Source organism: Neurospora hispaniola, assembly GCF_033458365.1.
Source record: "Neurospora hispaniola strain FGSC 10403 chromosome Unknown B0T23scaffold_2, whole genome shotgun sequence".
Lineage (NCBI taxonomy): Eukaryota > Fungi > Ascomycota > Sordariomycetes > Sordariales > Sordariaceae > Neurospora > Neurospora hispaniola.
The window spans coordinates 2,243,679-2,261,268 of NW_026944407.1; the positions used below are offsets into that span (position 1 = coordinate 2,243,679).

The 17,590-nt window shown below is 53.0% G+C and overlaps 6 protein-coding genes across 6 annotated transcripts; 3 read left to right on the forward strand and 3 right to left on the reverse strand.

Moving 5' to 3' along the window:
• Positions 1–1,746: 1,746 nt before the first annotated feature.
• Positions 1,747–3,306, forward strand: B0T23DRAFT_78571 (GroES-like protein). Its single transcript, XM_062841784.1, has 2 exons — positions 1,747–2,943; positions 3,009–3,306. The coding sequence occupies exons 1-2, from the start codon at positions 1,948–1,950 to the stop codon at positions 3,267–3,269; spliced, it is 1,257 nt and encodes a 418-aa protein (XP_062695490.1). The 5' UTR covers positions 1,747–1,947; the 3' UTR covers positions 3,270–3,306.
• Positions 3,307–3,800: 494 nt separating this feature from the next.
• Positions 3,801–5,285, forward strand: B0T23DRAFT_78573 (putative arabinogalactan endo-1, 4-beta-galactosidase). Its single transcript, XM_062841785.1, has 2 exons — positions 3,801–4,670; positions 4,735–5,285. The coding sequence occupies exons 1-2, from the start codon at positions 4,069–4,071 to the stop codon at positions 5,183–5,185; spliced, it is 1,053 nt and encodes a 350-aa protein (XP_062695491.1). The 5' UTR covers positions 3,801–4,068; the 3' UTR covers positions 5,186–5,285.
• A 643-nt stretch (positions 5,286–5,928) lies between these two features.
• On the forward strand, positions 5,929–6,954 carry B0T23DRAFT_426362 (putative ribosomal protein S12, cytosolic; the record flags this gene model as incomplete). The annotated part of the gene is made up of 4 exons (XM_062839981.1): positions 5,929–5,943; positions 6,134–6,210; positions 6,526–6,822; positions 6,885–6,954. 4 exons carry the CDS (start codon positions 5,929–5,931, stop codon positions 6,952–6,954), a joined length of 459 nt encoding a protein of 152 aa, XP_062695492.1.
• A 551-nt stretch (positions 6,955–7,505) lies between these two features.
• Positions 7,506–8,659, reverse strand: B0T23DRAFT_402397 (uncharacterized protein; the record flags this gene model as incomplete). The annotated part of the gene is made up of 2 exons (XM_062838665.1): positions 7,506–8,507; positions 8,648–8,659. 2 exons carry the CDS (start codon positions 8,657–8,659, stop codon positions 7,506–7,508), a joined length of 1,014 nt encoding a protein of 337 aa, XP_062695493.1.
• Positions 8,660–9,145: 486 nt separating this feature from the next.
• On the reverse strand, positions 9,146–10,163 carry B0T23DRAFT_426364 (NADH-ubiquinone oxidoreductase 17.8 kDa subunit, mitochondrial; the record flags this gene model as incomplete). The annotated part of the gene is made up of 3 exons (XM_062839982.1): positions 9,146–9,281; positions 9,641–9,888; positions 9,987–10,163. 3 exons carry the CDS (start codon positions 10,161–10,163, stop codon positions 9,146–9,148), a joined length of 561 nt encoding a protein of 186 aa, XP_062695494.1.
• Positions 10,164–13,567: 3,404 nt separating this feature from the next.
• B0T23DRAFT_78625 (uncharacterized protein) lies at positions 13,568–16,039 on the reverse strand. Its single transcript, XM_062841786.1, has 2 exons — positions 14,569–16,039; positions 13,568–14,513 (listed from the first exon to the last, which is right to left on the reverse strand). The coding sequence occupies exons 1-2, from the start codon at positions 15,669–15,671 to the stop codon at positions 13,691–13,693; spliced, it is 1,926 nt and encodes a 641-aa protein (XP_062695495.1). The 5' UTR covers positions 15,672–16,039; the 3' UTR covers positions 13,568–13,690.
• Between the last annotated feature and the right edge of the window lie 1,551 nt (positions 16,040–17,590).

A 17,590-nucleotide genomic window follows, 5' to 3' on the forward strand; every position in this document is an offset into this window, starting at 1 on the left:
GCAGCGTGTTTGTGGTATGTCGGAGCCGAAAGAGTTGGATCGAAACTGGGGGACCGGAGAATGGATGTCGTCGACAAGGGGGCTTCGGTTGGGGTTCGGTTTCCAGGGCAGAGAAGCACCGCGGGGGGAGGGAGAAAGAAGTGGAAAGCAAGAAGGTGGAAGTTTGGAACGGCGACGGAGACGGAGATGGGGACCGACGACGCCCTGGTAGGCGCGACATGGAAATTGGGACTTTGGACGAGTTCCCGCTGTAATTCCCCCATCAGGCCCTGTCGAGGCGTCACGAGCCCGTAACCGGCACCGGCCACCATTCAAAAAGGAGCCACAGCGGTAGGGAATCGCCCTGCATTTTTGTTGACCCTCTTTTAGGTATCTCACAGTGTGCTGCCAAGGAAGTGCCGTGGTCCTCTGATCACCTCGGCTGTGCTCAACTTGAACTCACCCAGTCCTTGCCGCATTGGTGTGTCTGAACTGCAAATCGAGCACATTCGGGGTCAGTCGAAAATGAAGGATTTCGTCCATATCGGGAGTCACTGGAAGGGAATGAGTGAGACAACGACTTGAAATCGTCGACATCCACACTAGTGCTGACATGCTGCGCGGGGGGCATCTGAAGGGTCCGTGTTTGAGTGCAGGGCAGTGACGTTAAGGGAGTTGAGCCAGGGGACAAGTACGGGGCAACTGTGCCGAAATCCAAGGGCATGTTCCCCGCGTGCCGATCATGCACACTACCGTTCCGGCTGCAGGGGCAAGTACGTTATGTACACTAGACTGCCCGGGATTGTCAGCCTGGGCATGGTTTATTTTCAGAAAAAAAAAAAAAAAAAAAAAGCTCCGAACATCTTGACTATCTTTTCCGGACCCCTGTTTCACTTGGGCAGGACTTTCAACTCCTTAGTTCGATCTTCAGACTATCAACCGTGATACCTTGGTTGAACCATTTGCATAGCCTCGACTTGTCTCAGCTCATGTCAAAGCTGGAGCGCTTGGCCGGAGCGGGCAACGAAGAAAGGGTATTCATCCCAAGCTTCAATTCCTCCTCAGTAAGTCATCAAGAGGCAACCACATCACGCCGCCGTATTTGCAATTGGACTTCTGGAAGGACAGCATTGAACCTCCTGGGCGAAGCAGGTAATCGCAAAGACTAAACATTGCCAATCCACCAACAGAAACGCAACAAATCTCCGCCGTGCTAAGGCTTGTGTGCTATCTGATCAACACTGCAACGGGCATGAAACCAGCCGTTCAGAATGTTTGGAGTTTTTCCCTCCTCATTTACTAATCACCAACCCAGGAAACATGCCTTACTAATCAATCAGACCAATCAATATTGATTCGGAAACGCCATGGAAGTTCCTTGCATACGCACCGGTTCTGAAAGCAACGCAACTGCATTGCGCGTGAACATCATGAATCATTCTATCCAGCACAAGACTTTCGACATAAGATCTCGTACCTATCTTAATACTTTCTTTTTACAGACGAAAGACTCCGTCCCGTCCCGGCTCGGCCCTCGAAACGCAAAAGGAGAACCGTGCTGTTAACAAGCGCTTACAACCGGTAAAAACCGATGAGGGGTTGAACCATGGACATGGATAGAGGTACAAGTAGAGAGAGAGCAGCGACCATTCGACATACCTACGTCGTCGTGGTTGTTGCTTATGGCTTCTCTCAGCTTCCTAGATTTCTAAGCAAGTCTCCACCAAACAACCAGCGACATATGGAGATGCGCTTAGAGATTGTATACTCTTCTGAGTCGTGAACACCATGATCACGCAATCCCAAAATCCCCCACAAAAGGGGAGACTTATCATTAGGTGAAGGAACACAAGTTATCAACTCCTGACAACTCTTTTGTTCTCAACCACCCTCTTTGTTGTCCAACTATAGTTCCGCTCCCAACAGCAAAGCATACACTCCGGCTTGGACCCAAACCCAGCAAACACCATGGCAGCCACTACCACCCTCCCATCCGGCATCCCACCCACCCATCCAGCTGTAGTCGTCACGGCCCCCCGTGCCCCGCTCTCCATCGTCCAGCGCCCAACCGACCCCCCCGGGCCCGGCGAAGCCCTCGTCCACGTAGAATGGACCTCATCAACGCCTCTCGACCTGCACCAAGCCGACGGCGGCCTTCTCATTGATCTCCCGTACGTCGCCGGCTCCAGCTTCGGGGGTACCGTCCTCGCCCTCGGTCCCGCCGACGCCGACACCCCTGCCGCTCATTACAAGCTGCGTGTCGGCGACCAGGTGTTCGGCATGGCCTGGCGGGAGCCGCGCGAGCGCGGATTCCAGACATTCATCACGACAGCGACGTACCTGATGAGTAAATTACCCGAGAACATTACGATGCAAGAGGCTGTGACGGTGCCGACGAATTTGGTAACGGTTTTGCATACGTTGACTGAGGATTTGGGGTTGGAGATGCGGTGGCCTCTTTCTCATGACTCTAACGCAAAGGAGGAGAAGAAAGAGGATAAAGATCAAAAAAAGCAATGGATTCTGGTCTGGGGCGCGGGGAGTAGTGTCGGCCAATACGCCTTGCAGGTGTTGAAGAATTGGGGCTACCGCAATGTGATTGCTGTTGCGAGCAAGAAACATCACCAGGAGCTGCTGACCTTGGGCGCCGGAGTGTGTTTTGATTATGGAGAGAAGGACGTGACGGATTTGATTCGGGACCATGTGGCAACTGCGTCGTCGTCATCAAATGATGCGACAATCCCATTGGTGCTCGATTGTATCGGGTCATTGGAAGGTTCGCTGAGGCCGTTGACTAGGCTGGCCGAGAAGGGAACGAAAGTGGCTATTATGTTGCCTGTTATCGTCAAACATGCTACTGAGGATGAGTCGCCAGAGTATGCGATGGATGTCACCAAGCTTTTGACGGGAGAATGGAAGGAGGGCGTTGTTCTGAAGGGGGTGAGAACGTTTTTATACACCCAAGTGAGTCTCTCAATGAAAGAGCCGTCAGCGATATCCTGGAAGAATCCAGCTAATCCGAGTGCCAGAACGAGTTCATGAAGAATCATTGCCAACCGGACATCGTCCCGGCTTTGTTGGAGCAGGGTGTGGTCAAGCCGAACAAGCAGAGGATCGTTAAAGGCGCCACATTGCTTGAGCGTGCTACGAATGCCCTCAGAATCCTTAGGGATAGAGCACAATCGGGCGAAAAGCTGGTGTGGAGAGTTGATGAGAAGTCGGCTCAGGATCTGTTCCCGGACCTCTTGGTTTCGAAGGCTGATCCCACAAAAGCCGAGACAATCATTTGAGCCATTGACTTTGCTTTACTTTCTGGCCTGGACGACTCGACGACTACTCAGCTTTGTATCAGCACTACTCCTTGCTAAGACTCATTGGAAATAACCTTTTCTTTTTGTTTGTTCTTCAAGGAAGCTGCTTTGGGATTCCTTGACATTGTCCCCAGTGAGACCTTTGAAACTACATATCCATGGGAGACTTTGCCTGCACCTATGGATTGATATCGGCCTTTACTTTTGCAAGCCAATTGACGACTGGCTTCAGTCCGGAACATACAAGGCCGCGTCCTGATGTAGTAACCGAAGACTTGGCCAAAAGTACTTGATAGAGCCCTTCACGTTCCCGATTCCTCCAACCAGGATGTTGTTCTGTGACCGGGTAGAGGAGCCAGCAGTGAGAAACATGAAACAGAAAATATCTCTCGGGAATCGGCTATGCGTATGTACATATGTGCTGTAGTTTTGGGGTGGATCGACCCAAGAGCTCGTTAAGCAATTTGCGGGGTAGTAGCAGTGATAATTCGGCTGTTTCAAGCCGTATTAGGAAATATGATGAACTCCTTCCGGGAAATTGATGCCCTGCAGAATCAAGCGAAACATTAAAAGGACCGATGTCCCGCCCCAATACCCCCATTCGCGATGCCACCTAAATTCCATCAATCAGGCAGCGGTGAACGGTTTAAGGAGTATGGCAGTGTTATCGGCGCTTGACGGCGACAGTCCTTTTAAAGCCTGGCATGTCCGCTCCAGCGTTAACAGTCGTGTGTTATTCTCGACAGAACCACAGGTTTTCCGCCGTTGAATATTCACCATGCTTCTTTCAGCATTGTCGGCCGTCCTCAGCCTTGCAGGCTCAGCGGCTGCTGCCCTGACCTACAAAGGAGTCGACTGGTCGTCTGTACCTGTTGAAGAGAAGGCTGGCGTCTCTTACAAGAACGTGAACGGTGCTGCCCAGTCCATTGAGCACATTTTCCGAGACAGCGGTGTCAACACGGTCCGCCAACGGGTGTGGGTGAATCCCTCCGGGGGCACATACAACCTGGCCTATAACATCAACCTGGCCAAGAGGGCGAAGAACGCCGGGCTGGGTGTTTATATCGACTTCCACTTCAGCGACACTTGGGCAGACCCCGCGCACCAAGCGATTCCCTCCGGATGGCCGACCGCCATTGACGACCTGGCCTGGAAGCTATACAACTACACACTCGATGCGTCGAACCAGTTCCATGATAATGGTGTGCAACCGACCATTATTTCCATCGGCAATGAGATCACCGGCGGTCTGCTTTGGCCGACGGGAGGCACTTCTTCGTGGTACAACATCGCGCGCTTGCTGCACTCAGCGTCTGCCGGTATCAGGGACTCGAGGCTAAACCCCAAGCCCAAAATCATGATCCATCTTGACAACGGATGGTAGGTCCCCTTACTGTGTAAAACCGGATCCTGTATAGAGCTAACATCTGGCCAACCACCACAGGAACTGGGACACCCAGAACTGGTGGTATACAAATGTGTTGAAGCAAGGGCCTTTGGTGTCTTCCGACTTTGACATGATGGGAGTCTCGTTCTATCCCTTTTACACGCCCTCGGCGACTCTGTCGGCCTTGAAGTCAAGCTTGACAAACATGGCCAACAGATGGGGCAAAGAGCTCGTTGTCGCTGAGACCGACTGGCCAAGCTCATGCCCAAACCCGGCATATGCGTTTCCGTCAGACGCCAAGAACATCCCCTTCAACGCCGCCGGCCAGTCGCAGTGGATCAAGGCCGTGGCAAACGTGGTAGCTTCTGTGCCCAAGGGCAAGGGACTGTTCTATTGGGAACCCGCTTGGATTCACAATGCCAACTTGGGCTCATCATGTGCGAATAGTTGTATGTTCTCGAACTCGGGGCAGGCCTTGTCCAGTCTGTCAGTGTTCCATAACATCTGAAGAGGAGCGGCTGAGGTTGAGAGAGGATAAAAGGGATTTCAGGTCTTGCGGATATCCAGGCTAGAGTGGTAGATAAGATAAGAAGCATGATGTGACCTTAGGACATAGTTGCCTGCCTCCAGAAACATCAAATGTGAAAAGATGACGAGAGGGAATGCGTGACCGGCGAACTGCTGGCATGCTTAGTGCTTGAATGTGTGTCAGGCCAATGCTGTAGATGAACTTGATGCTCGGGCTTTTGGCCAAAAGCGGCGAGGAAAGTTGGGAAATGACAGAATGTAGTCATCCGGTGGTTGGCTTCGTACCGGGATGACACAGCGAGAATGAATGAGATGATGATGCTTCATCCGTCCAGTCGCGACGAAGACCGCGTTACGTATGGTGGTCGGGTGTATACTGAAGTAAGTACCGTGATGGCCAGTGAAGAACGTGGTGCGCCACAGGTTGGCTCATGCCAAATTCACAGCAAAAACCTGGGTCGTCCAGCCACATCCATGGCTCCAGCCACAGCATGTATCGAGTGCGCTGGGGCGGGGCTGTTGAGGGCACAGAGCCCTACGAATTTTCCCCGGTGGGTCCTACGGACAGACGTGCACCGCCCACCCGCCGCCACTGGCTAGAGGTTTTGCTTGCTGTGAGGGCCGGAATCCTAAATCCACTCCCATCATCGCGACAGTCAGATTTTCGCTCTTCGATACCCCGACGAACAGCGAAATCGTGATCACCAACCACCTACCGCAAAGATGGCTGACGAATACGTACGTGCCCTTCATTTTATGATAACGATGATGCCAAACACATATCATTGTGTACTTCCCAGCGGACGGCGGCCATAATCGAATTGGTCCCCTTCCCGACGACAACGACCACACACACACAAAATTGCACACCCTCAGAATGAGAATGAGGAAAATGGGGAGAATGGAAGACTGACCTTTTACACTGTAGAACGCCGAGGAGGCCGCTGAGCTCAAGAAGAAGAGAACCTTCCGCAAGTTCTCTTACAGGGGTATCGATCTCGATGCGTAGGTTCTCCCGCTCGTTCGCCATTTTGAGATTCCAAATTCCGAAGAGAGCAAGCCGGCCAGCCAGCTAGACGACCAAACCAAACGGACCGGGAATATCACGATATGTTTCGAGCCAGACATGCGACGTCATTCCATTACCGATAAGAGAAGGAAGGGGGAAGCGGCACTCACTCGACATCATCAACTACTGGGGAATTGGGCGGTTTTGGATGGCTCGGTCGGCTTGCTCAAATCAGGAGGAAACATATGCTGCGCTCGCGATGCGCCATGACACATGAAAGCACATGTGCTGACAGCAACCTTTACGTGCAGTCTCCTCGACCTTGGCTCCGATGAGCTCCGCGATGTCGTCCACGCCCGTGCCCGTCGCAGGATCAACCGTGGCCTCAAGCGCAAGCCCATGGGCTTGATCAAGAAGCTCCGCAAGGCCAAGCAGGAGGCTAAGCCCAACGAGAAGCCCGACCTCGTCAAGACCCACCTCCGTGACATGATCGTTGTCCCCGAGATGATTGGCAGCGTCATCGGCATCTACTCCGGCAAGGAGTTCAACCAGGTTGAGATCAAGCCTGAGATGGTTGGCCACTACCTCGCTGAGTTCTCTATCTCCTAGTACGTTATCCCCTGCCCCTGTCGAATAATCAGGGAGACGTGTGTGCTAACTACGGTTACAGCAAGCCCGTCAAGCACGGTCGCCCCGGTATCGGTGCTACCCACTCTTCTCGTTTCATTCCTCTCAAGTAAATGCTCTGGGAAATGGGTGGTACTTGCATTTTGTCTCAAATCATGGGTTCGGCGAAAACGGACGCGGGTTTGCTCATTTGGTCATGGCATGGACAAATGTGCCAGGGACTATCTTAGTTTTGACGAGATAGTACAAACGAGTAATGATGAGTGCAACGTTCTAGGTGATCACACACATAGCTCTTGTCCGCGGATTCCTTGATTGAGCTTTGCTGAATGAGGAGAACAATAAAAACAGAACTCCCTTGGATTATCGTATCTAGCCTGCCTTATTCATCACTTCGCTGATTGATCCTTTCTTAGTATCAAGACTTGAATATAAATCACAAACACACATATTCACCATTACGGAATTCGAACCTACCCTAGCTGACTAGGCCGTTTCCCAGCATACCAACGTCATCGAGCATACGTACAGGCCCTCATCTGTTTATCATTCTCCCAGCCCTCTGCCATGGCCTTGCCTCGCCTCACCCATCCTACACCACTCACGACTCACCACTCCTTCAACCTCCTCCTCAACTCCCCCAAGCGACCGAACACACCGTGCCTCACAGCACGCCGCAACAATACCCCATAAAGGTATCCCTACACGTCGCACATTCACACACGAACCCTTTTTCCTTCTTCCCATAGTCCCACGTCAGCTGTTCGCCTTCTTTGATATCCCTCCTAGCCTGCACGCAAATGTGTTTTGGTTTCACAAAGTGGGCCAGCCCCGAGGCACCGATGCGCCACTCGCAGTTTGGGCCGCGCTCGGTGCGCTTGCGCGTCACGTAGGCCGAGGAGGAGGAGGAGGGCGAAGTGCAGCAGTGGTTGATGAGGGAGCCAAGGAGGTAGATGCAGGCGTCCGAGTTTGTGGTTGGTGTTGGGGGTGTGCTTGTGGATATTGATGCGGAGGCTGTTGATGATGTAATGGGCGACAGGGTGTTGGTGGTTACTATTGTTGGTGATACCGGGGGTGATGGTGAGGGCAGATGAGGGATGTCGGACGCGGGTGGGGTAGCGGTGGTCCGTTTAACCTGGAAGGCATAATGTTTGAAGAAATCCAGACACGCCTTTTGTCGGTCTTCCTCCGTCGGGTTGGCGATGAGCATCTCGCTCACGCCAGCTACGTACGTCTCGTACTCTTCCCGCGTGATGATCGAGCCGGCAAACCGGCCGTGCACGAGGTTCCTACCGAAGAATTTTTTCCTTGAACTGGTCATGTCGGGCTCGGTAGACTCGGCAGAGAAGATGGGCTCAGCGTCTTCCCAGGAGGCAGGCGGAATACCGTTGCGGGCGGCGAGCATGGGGAAGGCGAGCGTGACGATGTCTTGGCCGCCGTCGGCTAGGGCGGCCTTGTAAGCCTGGTGTTGGCTGTGCATCAGGGAGGCGTCGGCCGAGAACTTCTCGTTGAAGAGGGCCGTCATGAGAGGCGCCTCGTGGAAAATGAATTCGTCCTTAGTAAAGTCGCGAGCGGCGAAGAGGCCGTAGCCTACGCCGGCGCCCACCAAGCCGATGCGTACAGCCGGAGCATCCTTGGGGGCGTTACGTAGAAATTTGGCTGGCAACTGTGTGGACGACATATCAGCAAGGTGTATGAAAAGAGAGAGAGAGAGAGAGAGAGAGAGAGAGAGAGAAAAGAAAAAAAAGAGTTGAAGCTAATGATGATAGAGGGGCTGACTTCGACGACCTTGGCAAGACACTACACGATGATGGACATGGTTGAGTCTTGCAGGCCAAACATATGATGAACGATTAGAATACTCAACATGCCTTCGCCTGCTTCGCGGCATCGAATCCTTCGTCTTCATCAGAGGTCCTTATTTGTTCCTTTGATCGATGTTTATTCGCCATCCTGGTGTCAGCTTTGAGCCCTGGCTGGGAGAACCAGTGGGACGGTGGTGCGCATGCCTAATCGCCGCGCAACGACTCAAAGAGCTTAAGACGAAGAGAAATAGCAGGCCGGGGGTTGCATGAGAAAAGTAAAGTACGGAAGGGGGGAAAAATAACAAACCCGTGATGATTTTGGCAATTGACGTTGGTGGGTTTGGTGGGTCGATATTCCAGGTACACGTATGAGGAAGGTAACTTTCTGATGTTGCTACGAACCGACGGCTCCTGTCTCAATAAGATGGAAAGGAGGAGCAGTCTAACGTCTAACTTAGATATAAGAAGAGGAAGTATGCAATTACTGCACGACACTTGTCTAGTTGGCCGCCGCCAGCTTCTTCGCCTTGCGCTCCTCTTCGTCAAGGTGCTGCTTCCTGTAAACCTCGACAACCTTGTCCAAGGGGATATAGGTACCGGCCGGGACATTGCGCGCGCTACCGTGCTGGAAGACCCTGTCACGTGGTCAGCTTTTAGGTCGCACCAATGGCATCTTGTGTTATGTGAAGCAGAAAAGCAAGGATGGGAAGCACGATGCCAATGGCAGGCTGTCAGACACACGAAGCAATTGATGGCGTCCAATGCCAAAAGAACAACATCTAGTTGCCTAAGCTCGGACCACAAGCTTCGAGAGCTCTCCATCTCGTGTAACAGCAGCTGTGACCTGTCGATGCGTGAAAATGGGCGGAATGCCATTGGGATGGTAGTGTTGCGCGAAGTTGGATATGGCAGAGGAGGAAAGCATATCCGGGGTCGCAAGACTTCCCCGTCCACTTTGAAGCTTCGTAATAAGACATTGGGATTGATAACGTACTCGGGATATTTCATTTCGTAGTGTCCGCTTCTCAGTTGGTCGACGTAATAGAAAAGATGCTTGTCGTGAGCAGCCTGCTCGAGTGCCGCTGTCACCAGAGCGTTCTTGTCCGCCAAAGCCTCTTGGTGCTCCTCCCACTTCTGCAACCACTTCGTGATACTGTTCGGCTGTCCGTCCTCGCCCGGCCGAGAGAAGTAATAAAGAGCACCGAATGCGGGGATGGCGCCGAATATCACATAGAAGGCAGTCTGTCACTACCAGGTTAGCCTCCAAGTTGATATAACGATAGTATGCAAGCTATCACGACAAGATGACCCTGTTCTCCACACTGTATTCATGAACGTACTCCAAGCTCCTCGTTGGCATCTGCGGCATTGGCGTGGTGGTGCTCCCCATGACCGGCAGCGCTGTGGGTGTGGTCGGCAGGAGCGTGGCTGTCGGAGGCATATCGCCTCGTGTTGCGCACACAAGGGGCCCGAACCTGGCGGGCGACCCTAGAGACTCCAAGTCTAAAGGAGGACATGGCTGTCGTCGACTTATATCGTGTAATTGACAAGTGCGGAGCGCGAGTCGTGCGTCGACGGGAATAGTGGACCCTTTCTCTCCTCCTGGCGGAGTGACGCCGGGATCCTCTTTCTGCGGGGAGATCGATAAGAAGTTGACCTGGAAGCGGTCTCGGGAGAGCGAAGCAATTGCGCAAACAGGGTAAACGCCGGTTGTAGAGAGTGAGAGCCTTTCGGGCTTTGCAGAGACCAGGCGCGCAAGCTGCAAACCAAGATCGTTGTTCGAGTTGACGATGTGATGAGCGCCGGTACTGTAGAGGTAGAGGTAGCTTGGCTAGGTACGCAGCCCATTATCTGCACGTGACCAAGCCTTAACAGCCGAAATGGCCAGGAGGGCCCTGCGTCGAAAAGAGGAGCTTACACGATGCCAAGCCCTGTCTCATCACAGAAGCCTTCCGAACGCTGAAGTCGATGGAATCAGACAAGGTGTTCAAAGACGGAGGCAAAAATCGGCTAACATCCACTCGATAATCAGACAAACTGTCCTTTTCTTTCTCTAATTGTATTTAATTATATATCCTACTACAAAGGCTATACCATTGCAAAGCGAATGGTCTTATTCGTTCTCATTTACAGTCTCAGCATCACCAACCTCCTTGTAGGTTGTTGAACCGTACAGTATCATAGTTATAGAGGTACATCTTCAACCTCGTATCACAGCTCTTAAACTTTCCTCGCCTTCTCCTCACGCTAGGCTTGTAAGAGACTCAAAAACACCAACATCCGTCACTCACTCCGAACAACTCAAACAACACACATCTAAACACAATGTCGAAGCCAAAACTACACTCCCTCCCACTGAGTCTCTTAGCACTCCTAGGGGTTGCCCTAGCCGGCGTCTCAGCTTCAGCGTCAGCATCACCACCAGCCGGCGAGAAGCCATCCTCACCCTCATCATCAGCAACATCAGACGAAGTGGAACTCATCTGCCACACCTCCGACCCAGCAGAATGCTACCCCAAGATCTTCCAACCCACACACGAGTTCCAGATCGTCCACCCAGACCAAGATCTTCCCACGGGTCTTCACGTTCGTCTGAACATCTACACCGGCCAAAAAGAAGCCAAGATCAACGTCCCCGATGAAGCTGTCGACCCGTCCCTTGAGGGTCTCCCAGTCGACAACTCCATCGTGATCGTCGACCCAGAAGATTCTTCGGGATCAGAAAAACAGCAAAGTCAGGGGCAGCCCCTCAAACCGCCCAAAAATGCCCCCGCTTACGACCCACACGGCAAGATCAAGGAGCCCAAGAAGGAAACCGCCGAGGCCCAAGATGAAAGCTCAGCCTTCTACAAGTCCCTAGCCATCCTCAAGAAGGGTCTGGACATCGACCAAGCACTCGACATGCTTGAGGAGATTTCCCACGATATTTACTACGGGCTTAAGATCGCTGAGGACTATGATACCGTCCGCGAGCTATTCTGTCTGGCTAACTCGCCGTCCATCATCTCTTCTTCTTCTTCATCATCCTCCTCCTCCTCCTCATCCGGTTCCACCTCCTCTTCTTCACCAGAGACAACAGAGACAGGAGGACCCTCAGAAAAAGACCTCACCCGGTCCCGCCTAGCAGCTTCAATCATTTCATCTACTGTACAAAACAACCCCAAAGCTCTGGCGGAAATCACCAAGCACTGGCCCACGCTTCAACGAGACCACTGCACCAAGTCCAAATCCAAGGACTCTGGCTCGGACCCACTCCAAATCTCCGCCTTCCGCCTTCTGCCATCTCTCCCCTCGTCCGGCTCCCCGTCCGACTCGGAACCCATTCCCTCAATCCCTCCCTCCCTAACCAAAGCCCGTATCTCCGCCATCTCCGGCCTTTTGAAATCCCCCTTAATTCGACAATCTTTTCTCGCTGCTGGCGGTATGGACCACCTCCTCCAGGTCCTTCTTTCCGGCGCATCCCATTCTCAGGGCCAGGGCGCCGCTGAGGAATGGGAAAAACTCCGTCGCCAAGCCGGCCACTTGATCCTCGACAACTTTTTAGACGCAGACATGGGAGCCGTTTTGGGCGAGTGGCCCGATGCTACTGGGGACGTGCAGGCTAGCGATAAGGAGTGTGCTAGCCGTGCTGCCAGCCGTGGTGATGGGGAGAAGAAGGAGGGTCAGGCTGACTGTTGGGATTGGCACGCCAAGCAGCTTGCGGATAGGTACAAGAAGGAAGGAAAGGGAGGAGAGGGGCATTGGAGCTGGGAGTTGTGGAGTAAGTTGAAGGAGCAGAGGAAGAATGCTTCCAGTAACAAGAAGGATGAGTTGTGATGGGAGCCTGGTTGTGGTTTGCATCATGGCTGGAGTTATGTTTTAGGCTCACCAAAGGGCATCATGTAGAAAATGAGTTCATACCCGCATGTTTTGGAGATACGATACCACGTCGATCAACTTGAAGCGACGTAGTCCAAGCATTGAAGATCGCCGTCTTAGTGTACACATACTTCATCACGATCACGAAAACGACCTTTCAAATCGGGACAAGCCGCGCTCATATATTATTCTACCAAATCTAAATTCATCGAAATTCCCTTTTCCTTTTCGTACTGATGAAAGCAATCAAATAGGCTACGAGTGATATAGGCGCTTTTACTTCCAAGGCCCGACTAATCGCTGGCTGAACGCAAGCCTTGCGATGAATTCCCAGCCAGCATGCAAAGAGACTTCATGCGGAAAGGTCGACGACAAAACGTGATCGTGCCCCCCATCTGTCCTCGCTGATCTGACCCTAACGAACTTTGCCCGCCCTACTCTCATCTCTGGACATCAACGTCCGTCATCCTTGCGACTTTTATTCCCTGAACCAACATTGGGGAGAGGCATATGACCCTTGACGAAAACTGCCGCGGTATATACCGACTTAGAAGCACTCGCACTCGTTGTCCTCTTTTGGGTTTATGTGACTTCTTGTTTTTCTTTTCCTATACCATCAACTGTCCGTCTTAGGCCTCAGCTAGAAGTGCCAGTAATGACAACAACTTCCTCTCAATCCGCATGTAGGCGTGGATGCTAATGAGATGATTGCTCATGAACGTGCCTAAGTGGCCTAGTGAACGTTCAAGTGGAGTCTTGGTTTGTGGTCCTCCTTCTCGTTGACTTTCATAATGACTCTGCCCAGCTTGGTGAAGGTTAAAAGAAATTCTGGGCGGCGAACTATGCGCCTACATGCTTGCGACCTTTGAGAGCCACTATTGCCTGTCTTTTGAAGTTCGGGATACTCTGTCTTTAGAGAATGTCGCTCTTGAGGGCACATGCCCAGATCGTCTTCAATGAATAGCCCCTCCGCTGCTCCCGGTGTCCGAGGTGGGATGAATAATGAAACAAAAACAGATCGGGGACCTACAGCCAAGGCCGACTTGGAGATGGCTGTTGAAAAAGGACGTGATGTTGTTTAGTAAAAGATGAAATGAAAGACTGATTCCTTTTTTCGCTTTTCTCGAAAGACACTCGGGCGGTTCTTTTTCGGACTCGCTTGGTTCCGACGAATGACAAGAGGAACCTATTTGTCGTTAGGTCGCACGCCCGTATTGCCGAAGCCGCTCAAATTCCATCCCGGATACTTGGACGCCGACGCGTTTGCGTTGGGGGCTTCAGGTTGGGGAGGAATGCTTGGGAGACCACTTCCCGCTTCCCTCTTCAATAATGGGTTCGGCGGGAGCGATGCAGGCCCTGTAGGCTGAGGCTGGGTGTTTGACGTCGCACCGCCACTTGATTGATCCGATGCGCTCTTTCTTTTATACGCACCCTTGTCTTGAAGGTATTTCAAGGCCTGGATAATTGACAAATCTTCCTGCTCCTTGTCGTTCAGGAGCAAACGCTGCTGGAGGGTCATCTTTCCTCCGTTTAGTTCGCGCTCTCTCAGGGCCTTCTCACGCTCATTCGGATCATGGACGAAACGGCACTTGCCCCGCTTACCGCAGTTTCCTCCAGTCGAATAATACTTGCAGTGCTTCGACTGATCAGCCTTCCTGGCCACAGGGGGGACAGCGTTCTCTTCCGGACGAGTAGACAAGACTTCTGGCTTCTCGTCGTCAGACTTTGAGATGGTTGAGGGAGATGAGGGTTCTGACTGGCGCATCTCGTCGCCTTCGTCCTGCTGTTCGCGCTTCCGCTTGATGCTGGACTCGACTTTTTCTAACTGTTTGCGGAGCTTCTCCGCCTTTTGTTCTTGCCTCATAAGAAGAGAGGCCTTCTCGTCGGCGGCCTTTGCCTCAGCAGTCTGTGCCTTGACAGCAGCTTTCTTGGCTTCAATTTTGGCCTTTGATGGAAAGTTGGCCCGGCGCTCGGCGATCCAAGCAGCAAGCTCCTCGTTGGTGATCGGACTGTATCAAGAGTTAATGTTATTCTTATGAGACAGTAACAGCGGGACATGCTTACTTGGGAGCATCAGCACCAATCATCTCATTGAGACGTTCCTCTTCATTCTCATCGTCCTCGTCGGACTCATCGCCCGGAGTAAGACCTAGAGTGTTGGTCTTGCGCTTTTTCTTCTTTCCACCAGAGTGGTCGTGCTTCTGATGGTGAGCGGGGGGACTAAAAGCCTTCCCACCGCGGCTGTTGTGGCCGCCAGCATGACCATTTCGGCCGCGGACCTTGTCACCACCAAACTGAGGACGATGGCGAGGATGGCCGTTGTTGTGACTACCACGTCCATGGCGGGGCGCGCCTGCGGCGGGAGCACCATCATAGACGGGATGTGCTGGCGGTATGTAAGTAGTAGGAGGCGGATAGGGCTGGTATGGCGCAGGAGCATAAGGCGCCCCGTGAGGTGCACCATATGGCTGCGGCGGATACGGAGCCGGAGCGGGGGGTTGCGCAGGTGCGCCATCAAATCCCATTCTGATAGGAGGTCCCATCATCTGGCCCTTGGGTCCAGAACGATCACTATGGGAGCCTCTTCCACCTCGGCTGCTGGTGTTGTAAGGGGTCTGGGGGTGCGACTGATGGTGACTGCCCCACGGCTGGGGAGGCGGACTAGCCTGCGGTGCGGGGGGAGCATACGCCGGGCCGTAAGGAGTTTGTGGCGCGGGTGAGTATGCGGGCTGGCCGTATGGCTGCTGAGCCTGGGGGTAATGGGACTGTGTGCCGTAGCTGGGCGCGTAACCTTGAGGAGGGGGAGGGGCAGGAGGCTGTTGCGGGGTATGCTGGCCATGCTGCTCTGAATGCCACTGCTGTTGTGGCGGAGGGTAGGCACCCGGCTGGGGCTGGGGCTGATGTGAAGGATACGGGCTCGCCGGGGGCGCCTGCTGTCCGTATGCAGAAGGTTGCTGGCCATATCCGTAAGAATGAGAAGAGTGGTAACCGCCACGATCTGAGCCACCACGGCCTCGTCCAGCATAAGTGCCGCGCTGGGGAGCAGCCGGCTGGGGCTGCTGCTGTTGATAAGGCGACTGGCCATAGGTGGCGGGGTAGCCAGCAGGCGGGTTGTTGGGCGGTGCCGGTCCCGGAGGCGGGGGAGGCGGTCCGTAGTTGTAAGCCATGGTCTATGTGTTCACTTTCGAGCTATGGCCCGGAGGAAAAATGGATATAGATGAATCTTGATCTTGCCAGCTGGTGTGTGACACTTGTGATTTTTCCCTGCGCAACAGGGTATTTGCTGCTCAGCTAGTATTGAGCTGCCGTCACGTCCCTGCAAATTGGGCGTTTTGAGTGTACTCGGAAGAATTTGAATCAAGCAGGAGGAAGGAGGGATGGCAGGTATGGCCTCAAGACAGTTCAGACGCCGTGTCGATGGTCAATCGGTAGGGGTGTCGTTTAGCACCCTGGGCTTGTAATGGTTGATGTGGGCTTCTTGAATTCCAAGGCTGCAAGCTAGGCAACACGTGATGGATTTGAGGCCGTTCGAGTCCTGTCGGAGATGCCGAGAAGGAAGTAAATGCAATGATGCCTCTGCGACTTGGGGGTGGCTGTCCTGGTCGTCAAATGGTTTGTGACGGCAGCAACTGATCCCTTTTGACACGGGCAAGATGACAAGCTTTCACTGGCAGTGTTAAATACCCCTGGACAGCAGACTTTGCCGATGGTCAGGATTTGAGTATCCTTCAATCAGTGAGGGTTGGTAGGATTCAACTTGGCGTCAAGCAGCAGTGTTGGCGAGATGTTACACCTCAACCGATTGCAACCTGGGCTTTGCTTCCCCAATGCGGACTAGAATTTGTTAGAACGAACGAACGAACGGCGGACGTTGCGAGGGAATGTGGTTGGGACGAAGTGGGATTCAGTCCGACGATCGCGCCTCGCCGCACAATGAACCTGATGACCACCGGCGAGTTAACTCGCTCTGATGGCGTGGTGAGAACCCGACGACGCGGGGAACAAGATCAAGGGTCGACTTCGACCAGAAGCTACGGGCACTTGCCTGTTCGTAACACACGAGGCAAGAAGAATACTCACGGTTTAGGCTGGGTTGGCGATCACGGTCACAAGTGAGTGCCGGGGTCGAGAAGTACGAAGTGGAGGTTGAACGTAATCTATCTCGAGAAGATGGTTTGGAGATGGATGGAGGGGTGAAGTTGTGAAATGGAGGTCGAAGGGTGAAGGAGAGAGACGTGGAGTGTGGAAGGAGATGCGCGTTGGTGGGTCCACACTTAAGGTTCCCAAACCAAAGGCGGTCAGCCGATCTACGCAGGGGTGGAGGGGGCAGAATTCGAATCTCTGTTTTCTCAGGGTCGAGGGTCCGGGTGTTGGCAGGAGGTGCGTTGCTGCCCGCGTTATTGCAGTGGTGTTCGGCGGACTTTCGGGCAGGCTCCAGCACAGCCAGCTCGACCGGATTGCAGGCGCGCAAACTGTGGCACGGCAGGCAGACCTCGAGTCCCAAGTGCAAGTCTACAATCTAACCCTGGTATGTTTGTTAGTTTGGTACAAAAAAACGCCCATCTCCACTCGAGAGCCCCCGAAAGTGAAGAAGCGTTCGATTTTCCAGTGATTTTCAAACAGATAGGTACTAGATGGGGACTACCCTTTTATATTTTCCTATGCTTGGAGGTCTTCAGGAGACGGATGGAGGTATAAAAAGAGGCATTTGTGGCGTATTACACCCTGGTCATTGTTGGTCTCTCCAAACGAAAACTCCAAGGAAGCCAATAAGAGCTCTATATCTCCCCTGTTCAACCCATGGCTGAAGAACCAAACTAACAAACATACCAGTATTATATTGTAGAGGTACCTAGAGGTACTACGCTCCCGTCCAGTGCCCGACGGTGGGGCTTTCAACTTTCACCTTCAGTCCCGTCCTGATTACACCAAGGGCAGCACGCAGGCAGGTGCGCGATCCAGTAAAACTGGTAATATTGAAGGAAGTTGAAAGAGACGAGGGGACTTTTACATAGCCCTTCAGATCATACCCTCTCGAATCTTGACTGGGACATTCATCTTCATCGTTGCATGAAATTTGACGGAT

Bases quoted from the DNA above. Each gene is read 5' to 3' on its own strand.
- B0T23DRAFT_78573 (XM_062841785.1), top strand. From the start codon at position 4,069: ATGCTTCTTTCAGCATTGTCGGCCGTCCTCAGCCTTGCAGGCTCAGCG. The intron at 4,671-4,734 runs GTAGGTCCCCTT...CAACCACCACAG, and splicing joins ATCCATCTTGACAACGGATG to GAACTGGGACACCCAGAACT.
- B0T23DRAFT_78625 (XM_062841786.1), bottom strand. From the start codon at position 15,671: ATGGCTTACAACTACGGACCGCCTCCCCCGCCTCCGGGACCGGCACCG. The intron at 14,514-14,568 runs GTAAGCATGTCC...CTCTTGATACAG, and splicing joins ATTGGTGCTGATGCTCCCAA to TCCGATCACCAACGAGGAGC.
- B0T23DRAFT_78571 (XM_062841784.1), top strand. From the start codon at position 1,948: ATGGCAGCCACTACCACCCTCCCATCCGGCATCCCACCCACCCATCCA. The intron at 2,944-3,008 runs GTGAGTCTCTCA...TCCGAGTGCCAG, and splicing joins GAACGTTTTTATACACCCAA to AACGAGTTCATGAAGAATCA.